The sequence below is a fragment of the Culex pipiens genome, chromosome 3, assembly GCF_016801865.2.
Source record: "Culex pipiens pallens isolate TS chromosome 3, TS_CPP_V2, whole genome shotgun sequence".
In the NCBI taxonomy this organism is placed as follows: Eukaryota; Metazoa; Arthropoda; class Insecta; order Diptera; family Culicidae; genus Culex; species Culex pipiens.
Genome location: NC_068939.1, coordinates 98,611,363 through 98,633,820, shown reverse-complemented (window position 1 = coordinate 98,633,820; position 22,458 = coordinate 98,611,363). Strand labels below are relative to the sequence as shown.

Here is a 22,458-nt window from a genome sequence, read left to right as displayed (position 1 = left end):
CCCTTGAAACAAGAATCGTCCCGATTGGTCGAGTTATGCCCGAGAACCAGCGAGTTGAAGTTTCCGTTCCAACTTTTTTAGGAGGCTTGGGCGTCCGTGTTAGTTGGACGTGCGTTGGGCGTTCCAGTGTTAAAGAATATTAACACAGATTGTCTTTTTTTTAACACTGGAACGCCCAACGCATGTCCAACTTACACGGACGCCCAAGCCTCCCAAAAAAGTAGGAACGGTAACTTCAACTCGCTGGTTCTCGAGCATAACTCAACCAATCTGGACGATTCTTGTTTCCCGTGATTTGTAAGAATGTCTAGATGATTCTAAAATTTTGCAGAACTTGATTTAAACAAATCTGTAATTTCTGCGACCGGAAACATCGTTCCACCTTTTTAAAAACGACTGCCTCCGCGGAATTTTCGGCGATTTTTTTTTACACGCGTTTTTGATCGCAAAAATTACAGATTTGATCAAATTAAGTTCAGCAAAGTTCTAGAATCATCTAGACATCCTAACAAATCACTGGAGAGAAGAATTATCTTGATTGGTTGAGTTATGCCCGAGAACCATTGAGTTGAAGCTACCGTTCCAACTTGTTTGGAGCCTTGGGCGTTGGAATGTTAATAAACATTATTTTAGACAACAATATTTGCAGTCGGAAAAACTATTTTGGAGCTGTAATTGAAAGTAAAAGTGCTAATGTGGCAACATTAGAGACACGATGGAATTAGATGCCCTTACTGTCCAAAACAATCCATGATTTTTTCAGCTTGAGTTTAGTTTTCTTTGGATTTCTGATGAATATTGAGCAGTTCCATGTCAAATAGAGAATCCTCTCCGATTTCAATGAATCTTTGTAGACATGTTATCTTACGCTTATATAAGCCATTTTTGTGTATATGGAGCCAGTTATACTCGATAATGACATTTGAGAAAGGCGTAAGTGTTTTCAATATTTTTGTATTTCGTAATTTAAATATTGCTGTATCTCGAAGCCGTTGCTTCGTATCAAAAAGTAGTCAAAGTCAAACTTGTAGGAAATTGGACGGGCTTTCCGAAAAAAATACACTGAACAAAAAAACACCCCCTTTTATGAGATTTTATGATTTTTAAGTTTAAAAGTCATCCATACATCCAATTGAAATGTGGTCAAAGACAAACTTATGGGAAATCGGACGAGCTTTCCGGTAAAAATATTTTCAAGATTGAAAAATCAAGTCTGTCTTTAGAAATTGCCTAAAAACCATCAAAAAACCTATTTTTTCAACATTTTTATTTTTAAAACCGCTGTAACTTTACAAGGATTGGACTTAGGAAAATGGTCACATTTATGTAAAATTGTCTGGAAAATCGATTCCCACTATCGGTGTTGGCAAATTTTGATGTTTCGAGCACTTTTGAAAAAAACAGTTTCAGTAAATGATTTTTGTATTTTTTTTAGGTGAGTTGCTCCATCCTGCATTTTTCGTTAGTCTTTTTGTAACATCTTAGGCTATTTTCACAAAAATTTTGAACGAAAAAAAATCGTGGGCTCACTTTCAAATTTGACTTTTAAACTCAAAAATCATAAAATCTCATAAAAGTGGAGTGTTTTTTTGTTTCAGTTTATTTTTTTCGGAAAGCCCGTCAAATTTCCTACAAGTTTGTCTTTGACTACTTTTTGATACGAAGCAACGGCTTCGAGATACAGCAAAGCAATATTTAAATTACGAAATACAAAAATAACGTCATGATTCGAAATCCGGACACTTAGTAGCATATAATTTTCGTTATGTATATAGTTGGAAATGAAGAAATATCATCAGTATGTAGTATTAACAGTCAGTTTTTAGAGATTGCATGCAAATTATGTATTTTCTAACAATTTTTCGTCACAATTTGAAAATTAAAATGACTTGTTGTGCTTCGAATTCCGGACACTGATAAAATCTGATTCGAAATCCGGACACTCGTTTTGCCTTCCTCACCTTACTGAGGAAAGGCTATAAAATCACTCGAAAACTGAACTTCTCAATTAGACCTCCTAGACCCACCTTCATGTATACCTATCGACTCAGAATCGAATTCTGAGCAAATGTCTGTGTGTGTCAGGGATGCCAGATGATTTTTTAAAATGTCTGTGAAAAAGTCTGTGTATGTCTGTGTCTTTGTCTAAAATTCAAATAAATCAATTTACAGTCATAGAAATCTATCAAAAATTGTGTTTTTAAGCATTTGAAGACTAACGAAATAAGTTTCGATTGATATTTTAACAAAATAACAATTTAATGAAGTTTTTAAAAAGTCTGTGTACCTCAAAAAATGTCTGACACGAGCTCAAATGTCTGTGAAACACAGACAAATCTGTGTATCTGGCATCCCTGGTGTGTGTGTAGGGATGTGGGTCTGTGCACCAAAAAATATGCACTCGATTATCTCAGCACTGGCTTAACCGATTTGGACCGTTTTGGTCTCATTCGATTCGTCTTGGGGTCCCATAAGTCCCTATTGAAAATTATGAAGTTTAGTAAAGTACTTCAAAAGTTATGCTAAAAAAACGATTTTGACTAAAGTTCGGAAGATTGTAAAAAGTTTTTTGTAAGAAACCCCAGCATGTTATACATTTTTAGAAAGGTATTTAAAAGACCTTTCCAACGCGACCAATACATTGAAGATCTGACAACCCTATCAAAAGTTATTACCAATTAAGTGTTATTTATGCACTTTTTGGAAGCCGGATCTCGGATATCACGATGAAAACGTTGTCCGGATCTATCATGCAACCCGTTGAACAGGTAATCAAAAGACCTTTCCAACGCGTCCAAAACATTAAAGATCTGACAACCCTATCAAAAGTTATAAGCACTTAAGAGTTATTTATACACTTTTTGGAGGCTAGTTCTCAGATATTTAGATGAAAACGTATTCCAAATATATCATGCGACCTATCTTTGGATAGGTAATTTAAAGACCTTCCCACGAGCGTTTCTATTTTGGATAGCATTACCCTTTGAATGAGAGGAAGGCACCAACCACCTAAGGGTGGATTAAGCAACGTTTTTGCTAATGAATCGCACAAATTTGGACTGAAATGTTAGTGAATGGCATTCTTTAGGTCTCAAATAAGCTCTTAACATCAAAACAATCGATATTTTATATAAAAATTTGCTAGAATTTAAGGAAATCAAAAACATTAATTTCTGATTTGCCTTCCCGGTGCTTCGGACGTCTATGAAATATTTCACGTAAAATGTTTCTTATTTTTTGGTAATCTTATAATTTTATTTTATTGTTTTGAAATTAACTACAGCGTTCAAACAAACTTGAAATGAAAGTTGATGTAAGAATTGATGAGGTGTCCGGGTTTCGAAGCGTCCGGGAATTCGAATCATGACGTTATTGAAAACACTTACGCCTTTCTCAAATGTCATTATCGAGTGTAACTGGCTCCATATAGACAAAAATGGCTTAAATAAGCGTAGGATAACATGTCTACAAAGTTTCATAAAAATAGCATAAAGTTTACGTAAAATTAAATACAAAAATAAACTTCTTCGCGATTTTCTGAAATCTGAATGGCTTTCCTTTGATAAAAATTACTCAGGAAAAAATAACAGAAGATGTAAATTAGCTCTTATTTATTTGGTAATGATGTGGGTAGAAATATTGTTACAAAAATTCAATTTTGTGGAAATACAATGCCCATTCCGGAAATTTAATTCCGGATTTAGGCCAAACCATATAATTCCGGATTTCGACCAAACTTTATAAATGTATTTTTCAATTCATTTTATTTACCGAAATAACAATTTTACAACTTGTGTGAATGGCGGGTTCATAGAGATTTGGTGTTCCTTGCAACTATTTCCTTTTCACTAACCGCTTGGTAACAGAAGGTTTTTGTCACTCCGGAAAGACAAGAAAAGAGAGTAGGGGAACAACATCTAATTCCAGCGTGCCTCTAATGTTGGCAGGTCAGAACTTTGACATTCAATTAAAGCTAATTAAAAGCCTTTTCAACTAAAATCGTGTGATAAATAGCTCAATAAGAAGTGAGCAAGCATGTTTCTATCAAAAGTTTGGCAAATCTAGTTGTTTAAATAGTGAAAATCACCATCCAATTTGATGGTGTTAGGAGCGAGTGCTTATCCTGCCAAACATACGAGAATTTCCCCTAGTTTCAAATCAACACGGTAACGTTTGAAAATAAAACACGGATTGTTTAGTGGGTTACAGATACTTATTTGACTTTTTTTTATTTGCAGTTTGATGTTTGCATTTTTTGTAGTGATTTTTTTTTCTTCATTGTAACAACACATAACATCTATTGTGTTTAGTTTTGCATAATGTGTGTCTATAGAGTAGTGCTTGGATCGTCACAAGGGTGCAATTTGAGTCAATTTTCGTTTTGTTTTGTTTCATGACGATTGTTACATATACGATTTTGGTTTGTTACGGTATTATTTAATTGTTCTGGTTTTTTCTTCTTTAGTTTTAATACATTTTTTTTTGCTTTTTTGCTAAAATCAGTGTTCACCTTTTTGTTGCACGTTTGGGAGACGCTTTCGTTAAATTTTTCTGTTCGTTTTCGATAGAGTATTTTTTTTAAATTTGTGTATTGTTTCTCACTGCAGGTAAACAAGTTTGTTTGGTTCAACAAATCAAGCAACTAATTTATATGATTCTCACTTACGTTGTTCATTTAGTATGTGTGTTTTATGCTACGACTCCCGTCGCTCTCGAGATATGAAATATACATAATGGTGAAAAAGGATTATTTTCTTTTCTTTATTTTAAATGAGCGTTGTTCAAATCTAACGGTACAAGCAAAGGCTGTCTCGTGTGACAGTGCGTATCCTATTTCACCAAGACTTATGGTATCTGAGAGCGAGCGGGAGTCATGTTTTAATTAACATTTCGTTTGAAGGAAGACTTTGTGATTTTGTCGTTTATGTTTTTCTTTTTTTTTCATTCTCTCAACTTGTTTTGCTAATACTCTCGCTCGAATCCTTAAACATATGTATCAATACATGTTTTCAACTAAACTACTGACTTTTTCTTTTCCTTTTGTTAAACTATGAAACACAAACTGTGATAAATAGATGATCAAGCACTTTAACTTCAAATATTCTAAGTTGAATTACACTTCGTGTCAGTCACTAGATTGTTTGTTTGCAAAGGTTTCGACGCAAAACATGGGGGGGCAGGAAAATTTTAAAACTCAACATTATTCTTCGGACCGATTTTAATCTTTGGCAAAACTCGTTGCTTACAAGCTCACATGCGTATGGATTTTTGGTTTGTTCATGGGATAAAGGTTCCGTTCTTTCTCTTTAACAACTCCACTCTGATCAACAACATTCAGTCGGTAGCAATCTTTTGTTTTTCCGCATCAATTCCTTTGGTGTGGGGAAATGTGTGTGTGTGTTTGTGATTTAAAGCAATTTTGTTAGTGTATAGTTTCCGCACTTATGTACAATTGTTCACAACATAACCTTGAGCAGATGCAAATGAACAGCAGGCAAAACAATCCTCACAGTGTACACACCTATATCTTTACATTAAGCTACAGGTCATCCTAACCACCATCTTCTTTTATTGCACACTACACATTGACGTTATGTTCAGTTTTTGTTTGATTTGTTTGTTTTTGTAACTGAAATTCAAACTTAATATTCGAAAGTTTTTTTTCCCTTAAAGAAATAATACCAATTAACATGGTAAGGTACGTTTTTTTAAACTCTGTCACCAGTACTCAATTTGCGAAATTGGATGAACAATGAACATGTATAGATAGGTGTGGATGTGTGTTCTTCGTTTGTATATTGCATGTATATATATTTTGTATATATAATTCTTTCTGTTGGATTAATCCATATTTAACAGTCAATTTCAGTAAATATTCTTGCATGGTTTAGTGGTAGTTTGGGGTAATTTGATTTCTTTTTCGGTTTGGCGAAACAATTTCAAATTTCACTAAAAGATATGTCCAGGACACAACAATCATTTGCTTTATTAAAAATAGTTGCTAACAAACAAATTTTCTAAACAAGTTCACGAATATATTATTGGAAAACAGATCTCATAACAGGCATAATCGGATAAACCAATTTTAATTAAAATTAACAGCTACACAGTTGTATTTATCATTGATATGTTATTGCAACTGATACTCCTTGGTTGTTAAACGTTTCATCGCTCTCAAATTGTTCGTTTGGGCAGCTTCAAACCTTCACTTACCTCGTTAAAACTAACGTCTGCTACTTAGTGCTGGGAAAATGGATATCGTTCCTACCAAATTAGTGTGTTATCTTTCTTTTTATTGTTGAATGGCAAAGAACACGGCGCAATTGCTACTGCTTACAGATCCTGGCCGAGGCGATCAATCTCGTTGAGCATAAAGTCGACGTCGGCTTCGGTGACCGCGATCGACGAAATGATCGAGCGGAAAAAGTTGGGACGCCGATCGTCCGGCTGGTAGCCCACCATCAGCGTGCCGGACTGCATCATCCGGGACTTTATGATCGGGCAGATCTTGCCCAGCTCCGTCTCTTTCTTGGCGTCGTGCGGAACGCCCCGCAGCCGCTTCGGGATGTACCAGAAGGACACGTTCACGCACTCCGGCTCCAGGATCAGGTAGAACTTGTCCGACTGCTGCCGGATGCGCTTCACCTGGTACTCGGCCAGCTCCATCAGGTGGTCCATGTGGCGGGCGAAACCGTCCGTGCCCTTGGAACGCCACTGCAGCCACAGCTTGAAGATGTCGTTGTGGCGGCCACACTGGATGACCTTGTCGCCGGTGTCGTAGCTGATGTCGTACAGCTTGTCCGTCATGAACAGATACTCGGCGGACATTTGGTTACAGCTGATCAGAAGACCCTACAAAGTAAAGAAGGAACCAACGTTAGTCACAAACGTTCTGAAATGGAACGGAAAAATGCACAGCTGACGATGACAGCCTGAGGAATTTCAATTTGTTTTTCCGCCACGGATCAACGGAAGAAGGGGGAAGCATCCGTCGGAACTTGGGGGAAAGATGTTACTTGAGGAATGTGGGATTAAAGGGAACACGCTTCAGCACTCAGCAGAATTCGCACCACGTGGGATGGGTAGATGTAGTTAAATTGTATCGTTGTTGTTTCAAACTTTAACATATTTACTCCAGAATAGATTCGATAACATTGCAAATTCTCAATATGTTGATTTATTAACAAAAAAAAATATATATATATATATAGCGTGTTCCTTAAAAAATCTACCTACTCCTTTTCATCTTATGTGGATTTAAGATTTTATGGAATCGAACTGATGTTATTTTTAATTATTGAGTTAATTTAATATTTACTTCAGAATAGATTCGATAACATTGTCTTTTGGCCTATTTCGATTTATTCACAATACATTTTATTAAATGTATTTCTTCAAAATTCTACTGTTTTTTTAAATCTTATATCCATATTTTTAAGTATGGAGGACGTTACGAATGTTCACGTACGCCTGAAATGTCAAAATCGTATGACAGCTGCACATTTTTTTATAATGTTGGTACCACTACGCGATTTTGGCATTTCAGACGTGCGTAACGCCGCTACTATTCGTAATGTCCTCCGTGCTTAAAACCTGGATAGATTTTAGATTTTTGAAACAATGGAGCAATCGATTCGAGTGGTAGAAATGACAGTTTTCCCATAAGCAAGGAAGTGCTCCATTGAAAAATTTGAACGTGTCATGATTATCTCAATGAAAATGATTTCGAATCGAAAAACGGAATGCATTTTCGGGTGCTTTGGACAATTTTTTTCTAGGAGAAGAAAAAATTAGTTGGTAAACAACAAATTTCAAATTGTTTAAGCATTTTCTGTTGAACTGTTGTATGTTGTATGTTTATTCGTGCTTTGAATTCAGTTTGAAATGAAAAATTAATCGATAATATTGTGAACAAAACTAGTTCTAAAGAAGTTTAGGCAAAAAAAAATACCTTTTTATATGTGTTTTGTTAAAAAGCATATATATATATTTTTTAACTATAGTAGCAATCTAATTTTAACAAGAATAAAAATGTTTAAAACAATGCACAGTGGTCCGGATCGCAAAATTAAGTGGAAAACGGATTTTCCGAAAAATGGTGATGTTTTGGAGCTTTGGTGTCTTCAGAAGAGTTATTGCTAATAGAAAGGGGCAACTTTTGGTTTGGTTAAAATTAGGATGGTTCACGATTTTGAAAATCTAACTTTTCAGGAATATTTTTGGGAATTTTATTGTCTTCTAAAAAGTTGTTGGGCTTGCCAATCCAAGCAACTAGAGGGTGACGATTCTCGAGATTTTCAATTTCCCGGGAATCGAGAGTTGAATTTAGCCATTTCTCGGTAATTCCCGGGACCCGGGAGTTTTTTACTAATGCCAAAATTTAAAATGAAAAGTAATAAATTAGTTTCTTTTTAATAAATTCATATCCAAATAAATCATACTAATTCAATGAAACATTAATTTTAGTAGCCTCATTATTTTGAGGAACTAAATAAAACCTTTTGATTTTTTCTGAATTTGCAAATACCAAACCGTTTCTTGAGCTTTTTAAGATTCAAAATTGTAGTTTAAAATATTTACGAATCTTAATTCGCACAGAGTGATTTTTCAAAAGATGCACAAAGTTGTTATTAGATTTTTGTAAAAAAAAAACTAATAAAGCTAATATATAATTTCCCGATATCGGGATTTTCGCGATATGATTTACAGTTATCAGGAAAATCCATAAGTTCACAAAAAAACTAGATTATGAGGATTGCTATGCTCGAGAGAAGATATGGGAATTGAACTCTTTAACTCTTAGAAATAATAAAAAAATATTTGAAAATAAAACATTTGATTTCATTTCTGGGGTGTAACTGCTAAATATTTTTTAAGGTAAATTTTGGGGTCCAAAATTTTTCTGGCTTCTCTCAATTATAGTTTTTGTAATTTTTGACAAGTTAAAATTTACAGTTTCTGAATAAGAAAATTAGAGAAGTATTGGTTTATTCAAACTTGAATATCGAACATTGAACATTCATTGTTCAAAACAATTCTGAATTTTTCAAATATTTTTCTTATTAGTTTATAAAATTTTACTTCGACATTTAAGTTGAAAATTTCCCGGGAGTCTCGACCGAATTTCCCGGGAATCGAGAGGTCCAAAAATGGTCGATTTACCGGGAATTCCCGCTCGTCACCCTCTACAAGCATTTTTGTCGAAGACATCAAAATTTTATCTCGTAAACTACGCTTTCTATGACCAAATTTATAGAAAACATCTGAGCAAACCTTCATATAAGACTAAGAGTCCTTTGTCAAAGTCTCGAACCTTCAAAAATCAGTTTTTTGAACGTGGTAATTTGAGGTTAAGTTTTAGAGAAAAGTGATATTCGGGACACTTTTAGAGCTCTAAAAAAACATTTTTATTTTTTGACAGCTTAATTTGGACTTAAGGGTCAAGAGTTACAGGCATTTTAAGGAAAAAAAATGCAAATTTGAAACTTAAATACCTCGAAATGGCGCAAGCCAAATTTTAAGCACCAGGTTGCATTTGAAAAGAGAGATCCAGCACTACATACGCTGAAAAAATCTCAAGTGTGTTTTTATTTTAACTCGAGATATCTTCATTTGAAAAACCCTAATGAAATTCGAAATTTTTCCAACTATATGTTTTTCCATCACTAGCGTGCCCAGCTCTTTGAGGAAGGTGGGGCAATAATATGGAAGTTTTGAAAAATACGTCATTTGTGGACACCCCCTGACCAAATGTAGAACAAATTTCTGAGGATGGTGGGGCAGTTGCCCCATGTTGCCCCACCCTGTGCACGCTAGTGTTTTCCATGTTATTTTGCCCACTGAATCTGAATCTATCCTCAGAATTGACCCAAATTGTCAAAAAAACGATTTTTGGTCATATTTTGGGTTTAAACGAAAATTTTACATGGAAATCCAAAATAACATGCATAAACATATATTTGGAAAAAATCGAATTTCGTTAGGGTGGTCCCGTATGGTTTTCCCTTGAAAATTAGACTTTTTCAAATGAAGATATTTCGAGTTAAAAGAAAAACACGTTTGGTGTCTTCGATAAAGTTGCTTGGATTGGCAAGCCCAACAACTTTTTAGAAGAAAATAAAATTCCCAAAAATATTCCTGAAAAGTTAGATTTTCAAAATCACCCTAATAGTGAACCACCCTAATTTTCAACCAAACCAAAAGTTGCCCCTTTCTATTAACAATAACTCTTCTGAAGACACCAAAGCTCCAAAACATCACCATTTTTCGGAAAATCAGTTTCCCACTTAATTTTGCGATCTGGACCACTGTGCAATGTTTTCTTAAACACTATTGTAAAAACTTGTTTTCTAAAAATATAGCCTTGGACCTTATGAGGCCTACCCCAGCAGTAAATGCTTTAAAAATAATACTCTTGAGACAAACCTTAACAGTTGGAAAATATTCCAAAAATGAACTGAACCCTCTCAATTTCATCCCGGTTTTCGGTACGATCAAATCATACCAAATGCAGAAATTGGCATGCCCCAATCTCACTCCTGATGACGATACTTGAAACTGAATAAGGCCTTTGCAAATTTAAATTAAAGGTTTTGTCCCACCCCTCTTTTATAAATTTCGTCAAAATCAGGAGGGAATTTTTTTTATTGAAATTAAATTTTTCATTGAAAAACTTGTGAAATTAGTTGGGCGATACTTTGTGCTTAAATTTTATGTTTTTAAACTAATAGTATCGTAAAATGCTTTGCCCATTATTACAGTGATGCTTTAATGTCACAAATTTGTAAAATATCAATGAATTTCTAAAAGTATTTTTTTTTTTCTAAAAGTTTAACTTATTTTTTTTTCAAATATTTTTCATTTGAAAACTTACATGTAATGCCTTAATTTTAGATTTTAGAACATTCTTTTACATATATTTATAATAAAACCGGTTTAAATGCTCACCGTCATTACGTTTTTTCTTCAGTAAAAAAATAATTATTGAACTGATATTTCAGATCCCTCTTCCGGGACGATGTTTTAATACTATTGATTATAACCGTCACCTGTGCATTTTGAAAAACAAAAATTATACGAAATCAATACTTACGTCCTCCTTGAAGTGAATCGTCGAACACTGCAGCAGAGCACCCATCAACTTATGTGGGTTCCATGTGACCGAATCCGCCCTGGAAACAAACATAAAAAAAAATCACGTCAGTATTTTTGCCCAAATTTCCGCACTCTCTCTCTCTCTCTCTCTTTCTGCAGCATCACATGATCAATCAGGGCAACAGTTGTAAACGTCCGTCCGTCCTTCCGGCCGGGTCTCCGGGTGTAAGGGAGCGTTCTTTTATTACGTAACGCAGTTAGGGGGGGGAGGGGGTGTCGGTGTCTGTTACGAAATGTTACGAAAATTGGGGGAGGGGGGGTGTGCTGAAAAATTCTGTTACGTAACGCAAAATTTTCATATAAGCACTCATAAAAATTTGCAAAAAGACCTTGCGTTACGCGTTACAGGGGGGGTAGGGGGGATGGCTCATCTGTTACGATTTGTTACAAAGGGGGGGGAGGGGGATCAAAAATCCCAAATTTTGCGTTACGTAATAAAAGAACGCTCCCTAACACGTTGCCGAGTAATATTTTATGCTCAAAAACAGAAGGGTTTCTCTCCCTGCCTCGCGCTGCACGTGGCCACGTGGCGCCAGCTTGCGTCTGTCTCCCCTCGCCCTATTTTGAACGCGCGGCCGCTTTGATTGTTTGATGTGGCAGCAAATTTTCCCGCATTTCGATACCCGGAGGAGTGTTTAAGAATTAATTTTGTACACACATATTTTATTATTTCACCCCTCTGCGTTATTTGTAGCACTTGTCGTCGTCGTCGTCGTCTCGTGTCTCGTCAGCCAAGGACGAACCCTGTTTGCTGAAGGGATGTGGCAGACAGGAAGGATCCCTTTTGTCGACGGGGACATGATGTTTCTCTCCGGCCGGAGTAAAGTGAGAAAAAGATGAGCATTGCGGTGGCGAATCCGCTTATCTCTGTTTGCTCAGTGACACTGAATAAAAATTAATTTAAATATTTGACTTTAAAGGGGGCGCAACTGCAATTTTGGTAGAGCAGATAGCCCATGTTTCGGATGGAAATGGAGTTAAGGATAGAGCTCTGTTTTTGCAAAGTAGAGTTGCTGGTTTGGATTATATGTAGATTAAAAAAAAAACACTTCTTAGCGTATTCTTCCGTTCCATTTCATTGTCATAGAGATAAATAATAAAAATGCACCATATTTGAAAACTTCTGACAACCGTTATATTTTTGGGAATTTGGTTAAAAGACTCAAGGCGGTTTCAAAAACACAAAAAAGCAATTTTTTAGGCTAGGGGTGTTCAAAGTTTTGAATGGCGGGCCAAATTATGGGGCTTGAGGGCCAAATGCGAAAAAAAAATGAATAGTAGTTTATGCAACAAGTTGCAAAAAGAGGATTTTTTCAGCACGAGTCGTACATTTATCCAACGAGGTTCACCGAGTTGGATAAATACGAAGAGTGCTGAAAAAATCAAGTTTTGCAACGAGTTCCATACAACATTTTTTGCAATTCCAAAAAACACACACTGAGTGAAATTTTATGTCTAATTTTCATGTATTTTGTCAATAAATCGTTAAAATCAAAAAAATGTTGAAAAGTGTTACTTTTCAAAATAAGTGCTAAAAAGTTCAACTTTTCAGCACCCATTTGAGTGCTGAAAAGTAAAACTTTTCAGCATTTATTTTTAAAAGTGTTGCTGTTCGATTCTGTTATTTTTGGTACAAAAAGTAGGCTATTTCGTCGTTCAAGAATGACAGGAAAAGTAAGTCGTTTCACGACGGAATTGCAAAAAATAAATTTCGATCTCTTAAACTGAAAAAAACATCGGTTGATTTTTTTTAAATTCAGGTATTTTTAGTACATTGCCGTCATTTAAAAATTAGAAAACAAAAAAATTGTTTTGAACAATAATTTCCAATTAAATGGTTAAATTTTATTGAAATCGGAAAATGAAAAAAGAAATAACACCACAAATATTATTCGTCCGCATTTAGAAAATTTCACAATTTCAATGAAATTTCTGTCTAAATCATATGTTAGGTACTCGGATATAACCCCAATAAATACCTATAATAGATAATAAAAAATCATACGTAATGATTTTTGATTCATTCGATTCGAAAAAAAGTTCTCTGATCGGGCTCAATTTTTTTCTGGGGGTTCCTTGGTACGAAAAATGGCAATTTTCGTTGATTTTCGCAAGAACCACTTTTTTTTTGAAAATCATATCTCATCCGATTTTAGCTGTGTTACACGCAAAAGAAAGGTTAGTTTGGCTATTTGCGAAAAATAGTAAAAGTTTCAAAAATCTAGCTTAACATTTGAAAAAAAAAGTTTGTATATTTCATCGAATAAAAAAAAATCAGGTTTCGGTATAAACCAGGGTTGCGAATGAGCGAGCGAGCCAGAATCCGTGCTCGCTCATTCATGAGCATGAGGACTTAACAGGTAGCTCGTGCTCGCTCATGCTCAACGCATGCGCTCGCGCTCAATGAGCCCTCATCAGCAAATCAGGTAGATTTTTAGTATTAATTATGAATCTGGCACAGGCAAATTGGATTGCCACTTTTGAAGAAGGGACATGAACTCATCAAAGTTGCAAGTTGATCGCGGTGGATTGCGGGGGATACTTTTCTACCCAAGTTTTTTGTGTGATCAATGTGGTAATGGTAAGTTTATGAAACTTTATTGTTGTCAGCCTATATTTTTTTCAGAGTTTGATAATTTAGAAAACTAGTTTTGATTAATTTCCCGATCAATGAAAAATGGCTGACACGCAAGTAAAGTGTCTTAATTTGCTAAGAATCCCAGACATTCTTTTTAGCTTATTTCACTTTCAAATTTAGAGTAAACTGTCAAGGAACGGAATTTTTAGGTCTTAAGTAAGCTGTAAATAGGATGGTTATCGATTTTTTTTTATATTAAAACATGTTTTACTTGTGAGCACGCTCATTTCTCATTTATTTATTTGGATCGACTCCAGCATATAAATAAGATAGTTGATGTGAAAATTATCTTAGACACAGATTTGACATTTATTATGCAAAATTATTTACAAATAATTGACTAAACAAGATGAGGTGCCCAGGAATTAAAACATGACTAAACGTATTACCAAGAAAACATATTTGTATTCCTTAAAAGATACTTTTCAGCTTTATTAAATAGTTCACTTTCACGTGTCACTCTATTATCAACTTTTTTTTTCATTAATCGAATTATTTCTACACAGTAAAAAAGTGTACATTTGGAAGTTGTAATTTTGTTAGATTGAATATTACCTCTTGAATGTTATAATTTTACCTCGATTTAGACTGAAAAAGTTGCATTACACCAGAAAAGTGGCAAAATTACACATTTTCAGAAGTAAAATTACGCATTTTTCTAACATAAAAGACGTACTTCCCAGATGTAATATTTCTATGGTTTTTTTTACTGTGTACAGATCTTAATGTAACACCTTAACCCCTTAACTCTGACTCCAAAACAAGTTTCAAAACAAAAAAATATGACAAATAACTTCATCCAATATTATTAAGATTAGCCTATTCAAGCCTCCATTAAAAAAACAACCTCGAAGCTCTGCTGAAAAAAAAGTTATTATCGTTTACCCGTTACAGGTAAAAAAATACCGCTCATTTTGCTCAATGAGCAAAAATGAGCGCGAGCGCGAGCAATGAGCATTTTCGCTCATAAAATAAATGAGCAAACACGAGCACGAGCAAACGTGAGCTAGCTCGCGTCGCGCTCCTCCTCACGAATGAGCGAAAAATGCTCGCTCATGAGCGGATTCCAGCGTGCCTCTAATGTTGGCAGGTCAGAATTTTGACATTCAATTAAAGCTAATCAAAAGCGTTTTCAACTGAAATTGAGTGATAAATAGCTCAATAAGAAGTGAGCATGCAAGTTTCTATCAAAAGTTTTGCAAAATTAGTTGTTCAAATAGTGAAAATCAGCAAATTGGATGGAGTTAGGAGCGAGTGCTTAACCTGCCAAACATACGAGAATTTCACCTACATATACAGCAATTCCATTTGAAAAGAGCCTAAACCGAAAAAAAAAGTTTTGTATTTGCAACGGCCTTAAACTACTGCAAAAAAAAATATTCGGCGAAAAATAAAAAAAAATCCTCAATACTAAGATATTTTGAAAACTAAAGATGGCAAAACAACAGGGCAGATGTAAAATGCATTTGAATATACTCAAACCCCCATGGTTTTCCATCAACTGTTGTCAAACGAACGGGGTCACTTTTTAGTTTGACACCCCCTTTTACACGGAGTTCACACACACCACCAAACGTTTGTTTTGATAGAGTGCGTGAGCGCCGTGTAAAAAGTCACAGTTTGTCACTTTTTAGTTTGACATTGAACAAAAAACGGGGTACAAACAAAAAAAAGGATCAAACGAAAAAGAGACCAACCACCGGGGCTTAAGGTACACTTTTTTCATTCAAATGTTAATATCATGGCTTGTGGATAAGTGCAGTGCTTCTGGAGACGCGCAGTCCTGTTTTTTCGCGATAATTTTCGTCGCTTTTGTGTAAATTATGTTCCGTCAGTGCAAGTGGATGATTGGGTTTGTGTGCAAAGTGAAAAAAAAAAAAAAAAAACAATTCAGGATTGTGAGATGGAGTTTTGAGTTGCGCTGTTGCTATAAAACAAGATCGATCTTGGAATTTATTTATATTAATCGGTGAGTTATTGTGTGCTTAAAGCCCTTTCTTCATCATCGCTGGTTGGAAGACAATTTGACGGTTGAGTTCGTTAGGTTTATCGCGTAAAAAAATATTTTGATTCATCAAGAACGTTGAGTGGTGCGCGAGTCTTTTTTGTGTTGAAAAGACCTTCCCATAGCTCCGTAGCTCGGAGGGCTCGACGTCGGTTGTTTGTGTGTTAAGCCCTCTCCATAGCATCGTAGCTCGAGAGGCAACGAAAATCAATACCTCATATAGCTAACAGAAAGAAGATCGGAAGGCATTTGATGGTTGAGTTCGTAGTGTCTTTTCCTTAACAAATTTATGAATTAAATGGTTATATAATTAAAAAGTCAAAGTAGTTATGTCACAGACATAACCGGAATGGCGTAGACTACGTAAAGTTTTGAGATGTGGACATTGAGTTTTCCATATCTTAATTTTGAAGAATTAGCTAGATACTTGAAATACATTAACGGAATAAGATCGTAAATGGGAGATGGACCCAAAACAACTTAAACACTCCAGTCAACTCAACTGCCATGTAACCATACTTTGAATGTGTTGGTAAATCTTTGACTAGAAAGCCTTATTTAAACAATGGAAACATCGAATGGAGGAGAGAAAAACGAAAAACGATTTTTTCGCGAACCGAATGAAAGTTTGCGCGATGCGCGCTTCTTTTGCAGTTCTGGTCCCTCTCTCTCCTGCTGCTGCTGTTCTGGTCTCTCTCCTGCAGCTGCTGTTCTGGGCTGAACTTTCCTGCTGCTGCTGCCGGTCCGACGTCTGAGACGTGAATGATGGTCTGAAATCTGGCGCAGTTTCTTATTTGGACGGAACACCCATTCGAACGCCAAAGAGAGGAAAGAAAGAGACGAAGGAATTTTAGCGAGCCGAATGAAAGGAGGGGTTGGGAGCGAGAGCAGCCTCAGATAGCTGTGCGTTCCGTCGCCCCCGAAAGATCCAAACGGTCCGGCCATCGAGAGGCAATTGGCTGACGGTGACGACGAGAAGGCGATGCGCGCTTCTTTTCCAATTCTGGTCCCTCTCTCCTGCTGCTGCTGCTCTGGTCTCTCCTGCTGCTGCTGCTCTGGGCTGAGCTTTCCTGCTGCTGCTGCTGCTGCTGCTACCGGTCCGACGTCTGAGACGTGAATGATAGAATGGGCTCTGGCGCGCGTTCTTATATAGCCTTTCGGCCCGCTACTTCCCCTCCTTTTTCGCGACCGACACTCGGTCGCGTTGCTCGGATGATTTTCCCCTCAAAATAGGTACTTGACATTCCCGTCCGTGAGTGGGAAGCGTTCATTTTGCTTGCAAAATCTATGCATTTTGAAAACATTTTAAAACATTCAATTGTTTCAATAGTTAAACTATTTTGCCAACAATGAAAGTTTTATAGCAAATTGCTGAATAATTTTCGAATCGAATGGAACATAAATCTTGTCGATTCGATTAGAGGGAAGGAAGATATAAGCGTTTGACGGGGGTGTACCCCATTTGGCATAATGGACATTTGGCATAACGGGTTTTCAAGATGGACGTTTGGCATAATGGACGTTTGGCATAATTGGTCCAAGACATCAGGGACGTTTGGCATAATGGACATTTGGCATAATGGACGTTTGGCATAATTCGTTCAAAACCCATCAAGGACGTTTGGCATAATGGACGTTTGGCATAATTTTTGCTAGCTTTTTTGATCAATAAGTATTTATTTTTTGTAAAGAATAATAATTTATAGGTTTTTTTTTCTTTTTTCTAAGCAGATAACTTTACTTTAAAAATGATTTTTGTTTTCAAGAAATCTAGTATCTTTGTCATTTTCTCCCAATAGATGTATTTTTTTTTCCTTTTTTTTTCTTAATAAATCTTTAAAATGCAATTTTTCATAAATATAAAATGCATTTTTTCATAAATATATAATATTGAGATTTGTCTTCATTTGAAATATTTTGCAGCTAATTTTTTGTATTCAATTATTCCTTCTTTTATTTTAAATTCAACCTAACAAAGTGATGTAAGTTTTGCCAGTCTTTGAAATTTAGCAATAAAAAATTTATACTGTTTACCCTTTCCCCTCCTTTTTCAAATTCAACCTAAAGAATGTATGTACATTATGCTCTTATTTAACGAAATGCATTTAAATTTTTAAAGCAATTTGCTCTTCTTTTATTTTAAAGCTAAAATAAGGTAAAATCTCTCAAAAAATATGCAGTTTGTTTTTTTTTTTAAATTTTGCAATCATTGTTTTTATGCAATTTTTTCTTCTTTAATATTCATCCTTAATAAGGGATGTACATTTTTTCTTTCTTTAAATATTTGACAAATGAGTTATGAAATTTTCCCTTCTTTTATTTTAAATTCAACTTTTAGAAGGGAAAATCTCTAAAAACAATACTTTTCGAATATTTGACAATAAACTTCGATTATGAATTTTTTTATAAAATATATATTTATTTATATAAAATTCAACTTATGGAAGGAAAAGTAAATTTAAAGATTTTGACACTCTTTAAATGTTTGACTATCGCAATATTTTTATGTTTTTCACCTACCTCTCTTAAAAATAAAATTTAATCAGCATTTTTTTTAGGCAGTTGTCCCTTCTTTAAGATAAGTATTGAATAAATAAAAGAAGGGAAAATTCCATAAACAACTTTATTGCAAAAATTAAACCAACAGAGAAAAAATGTGCAGAAATTATATAAATGTTTAAAGACAACATCTATAAGAGAATTTCCCTTCTTCAAGTTAAATATAAAAAATTATGGGAAAATTGAATAAAAAAACTTAATTGCAAAATATTTCAAGAAAAGCAACATCGACATCCATTCACCTAAAATACAGGATCGAGAGTATAATTCCATCAAAATTTATAGAGAGCTCAATGCTAAACTCAATAGAATAATGGTACCAACTCACACCTGCAAAACAATTAATTTAATTAATTAATTGAAACAGTAAATCTGCAACAAGAGTCATACATCGAAATCTGACTACTCTTGTGTCACCAAGCTGCTGTGGCCAAGGCAGTTTAGTAATTGAGTTAGTCTATTATTAGTCTCTGGTTCAGTTCCCGTAGAGAACACTTTTCGTTTTGAAGGATGAACTTTTTCTTGAAAATGGACTCGAGGGCATAATTCTCTCGGTCATGTAGAACTGTGTTCTCTGTGTCAGTGAATCTTTCCGCTAGTCTCGTGTCGGATGAGTGCTGCCCAGTTCTGGGGTTTCTTTAGATTAAATTCGAAAAAGAAGGGAAAAATGTGAATTTATTTAGAAATTTCCTTCTTCAAGTAAAATTTTGATCAAAAGAAGGGAAAATTATAAAAGCTCAATTGTCGAAGATTTGAAGAGGTTTTTCTCATCATGAATTTCATATAAAAGAAGGGAAAATTTCATTTAAAAAATTACTCCTAATTATATTGAAAGGGGAAATATCTTAAGCTAACAAGAGATATGTTAATTATTTAATAAAAATATCAAAATTTCATTGAAAAGATTTATTGTGAATTATTCAAATTGGAAAAAATTTACTATTGGGAAAAAATATAGAGATACATAATTTTTTATAGAAAAAAATGATAATCTCTTAAAGTAATATAAAAAAGGTAAAAAATATACATTTTCATTCGTGAAAATGACAAATAATTAACAAAAAAACAAGCTAGTAATAATCATGCCAAACGTCAATTATGCCAAACGTCCATTATGCCAAACGTCCATTATGCCAAACGTCCTTGATGGTTTTTGAACGAATTATGCCAAACGTCCATTATGCCAAATGTCCATTATGCCAAACGTCCCTGATGTCTTGGACCAATTATGCCAAACGTCCATTATGCCAAACGTCCATCTTGAAAACCCGTTATGCCAAATGTCCATTATGCCAAATGGGGTACACCCGTTTGACGGATGACGCAGTAATCCAGGGCCTTCGGCCCGGGTTTTTTGGAATGACACCCCAGTACCTTCGACAAAGACGTAAGTCTACGTCAAAAACAGACTAAGCTATCATTGCAGCATTGCGTTTAACACCTCATTCTATAAATAAACTTTATTTGGTTCTATCTTTCCACAGCCGGCTGTCTAATATTAAACCGTTTCATTTAAAATTTAACAGCAGCTAAACGGGAAATGTCTCATCCGCAGCATCCGATTGTTTGCCTTGAGAATAATATATAAAACATTTCAACAAACACTATGATTGGGTCTATGATGAATCCTGACCAAGCACCCTATCTTACTAACCATTTTTCAGGTTCTTGGCGCTTGTGGGGTGTAAGCACAGAGTAAATCAGCTGCCCTAGTAGCAACCTGCGCTAACTAACATTCCCGTCCCTTAAAATCGAGATCTACAAACTGACATGGCGGGCGCCGTTGGTGGCCAATGACTGGTACCTATTCGCAACTGATCTAGTTTTAGCAATCATGGTGTTTTATCTTTTCGGCGCATTAATACATGCTGTTGATAAGGGAAACACCACTAGATCGTCTGAGCCTATGATCAGTAGTGCTGAAAGGATATTACGGTTCTGTTCAGCAACGGAGGGGCAACCATGGGTGGTCTCTCATGCTCATGCTCAAATGTTAATACCATGGCCTGTGATTTCAATGTTTATATTGAAAATGAGTGCTTTTTTTATAATACCATGCATTTGGTGTTTCTTTCAACAGTTTTACAAAATAAGTTGATTAAATAGTGAAAATTAGCAAATTGGATGGAGTTTGGAACGAGTGCTTAACCTGCCAAACATACGAGAATTTGCCATAGTTGAAACAATATGAAGCTACAAAATAAATATAAAGTAAGCAAGTTTTGTGTAACCCAAACACTCAAATCTCCCTGTTAGGCAGGGGACCGGCATTCCATCATGCGCAGGTGTTATCATTCACCGGAGAGGATTATAAAGCCAATCCGGTACCTAATAGAGTGCCTTCCCTTTCCACTGCTGCTGCTGCTCGAAACATCCTCCCCTTTTTTCCCTAATAAAACTGAGCAATTCTAATGCATTTGCCGTGTACCGTCTGCTGTGTAAAGCATGCGTAATACGCAAATGAACAATTTTTTGCTTCAGAGGGTGGTCCGCTAGGATTGTCCTTCCTCGGTATAAACAAGCCTGGAAAGGGATTACCGGATGCTGGTGCACATCTGGTGGACGTTCGTTAGTTTTGTTTTTATTTTTTAAACTAAATCCAGCTTAAATTAATGTGTTGTTGAGTTTAAAAATGTCCAGCACCTCGAACCGCACTTTCAATTAAAAACATTCATTAACAATGTGAACCCCGCAGCAATTAATCCTCCATGGGGAGCAATAAAGCAAAGCTTGCAGCATAAAAACAAGAAACAATTTCCCAAATTGATTGTGGCTTGGCGAAAGCCCACGGATTATCGGTTGAAATTCAAATTCATCCTCACGCGGCTAAAATTTAAACAATTCAGCCACACTCCACCTCGAGTCTGTTGATTGCATCCAAAATGGAAATGCTTTTAACCTAATAGCTTTGCGGTGGAGGTTTTTCGCCCAAAAATGAAAATTAGAGTGAGTTGACAAATTTGTGGTTGGCACACTTTGTGACGCGGGCACTGATTGTGTGGGTGGCGATTGATTAATTATGCGTTTGAAAGTGTCAAATGTGCTTTGATATTCCAGTTTTTATTACAGAACGATAAAATTGTTCAGACAAACACTAGAAAAAATATAAAAAAATATAGATTTCAAAGTTTGAATTACATATTCATAGTTTGTTTACATATTCATTCATTTCTAGTACGAATTGAAACTTTTTTTTATGAATTTCTATTGTTTATCACGTGTTTATAAGCACTTCAAAGAAGCCTTTTTACAGCCGCCATATTTTTTGACAATTTCGACTTCAGCGGGTTAATGAATAATGTCATGTTAATGAGGGAAAACAACTAATTTTGTCCGAAAATAATGTAAATGAATAATTCATTAGTTCACTGTATGTCTGAATTTCATGAAAATCTAGTGATTTACCTGTTTTAAACGTTTACCAAAGGTTATTTCAATAAAATAAAGTGGGCGATTTTTGGGGTCATTTCATGAAAAAACATGCGATCCAATATTCGTCCAGGGAGCAGTTCTCTCAGATTTCGATCATTCGATTTTTTTTTTGTATTTTTTAATCCGACTGAAACTTTTTTGGGGCCTTCGGTATGTCCTAAGAAGCCATTTTGCATCATTAATTTGTCCATTTAATTTTCCATACAAATTTTGCAGCTTACCATACAAAAATGATGTATGAAAATTCAAAAATCTTTATCTTTTGAAGGAATTTTTTGATCGATTTGGTGTCTTCGGCAAAGTTGTAGGTATGGATATGGACTACACTGGAAAAAAATGATACACGGTAAAACTTTTTTTGGTGATTTTAATTTAACTTTTTGTCACTAAAACTTGATTTGCAAAAAAACACTATTTTTAATTTTTTTTATTTTTTGATGTGTTTTAGAGGAGATCAAATGCCAACTTTTCAGAAATTTCCCGGTTGTGCAAAAAATCTTTGAGCGAGTTATGAATTTTTGAATCAATAGTGATTTTTTCAAAAAATCGAAAAATTGGTCGCAAAAATCAAATTTGCAATCAAAAAGTACTTTAGTGAAATTTGGATAAAGTGCACCGTTTTCAAGTTAAATCCATTTTTAGGTGACTTTTTTGAAAATAGTCGAAGTTT

The 22,458-nt window shown here is 35.1% G+C and overlaps 2 protein-coding genes across 2 annotated transcripts in view; one reads left to right on the top strand and one right to left on the bottom strand.

Moving 5' to 3' along the window:
- Window positions 1–22,458, top strand: part of LOC120421389 (zinc finger and BTB domain-containing protein 14-like) — an 88,898-nt gene that overhangs the window by 16,149 nt on the left and 50,291 nt on the right. The window lies entirely within an intron of this gene.
- The window catches only part of LOC120421391 (glutamate decarboxylase), a 51,208-nt gene continuing 33,257 nt past the window's right edge, over window positions 4,508–22,458 (bottom strand). The window contains exons 5-6 of the mRNA XM_039584591.2: window positions 11,093–11,171; window positions 4,508–6,852 (exon numbers count right to left, since the gene is read on the bottom strand). Coding sequence (XP_039440525.1) covers window positions 6,334–6,852; window positions 11,093–11,171 — 598 coding nt within the window. The 3' untranslated portion in view covers window positions 4,508–6,333. The remainder of the gene's footprint in view (window positions 6,853–11,092; window positions 11,172–22,458) is intronic.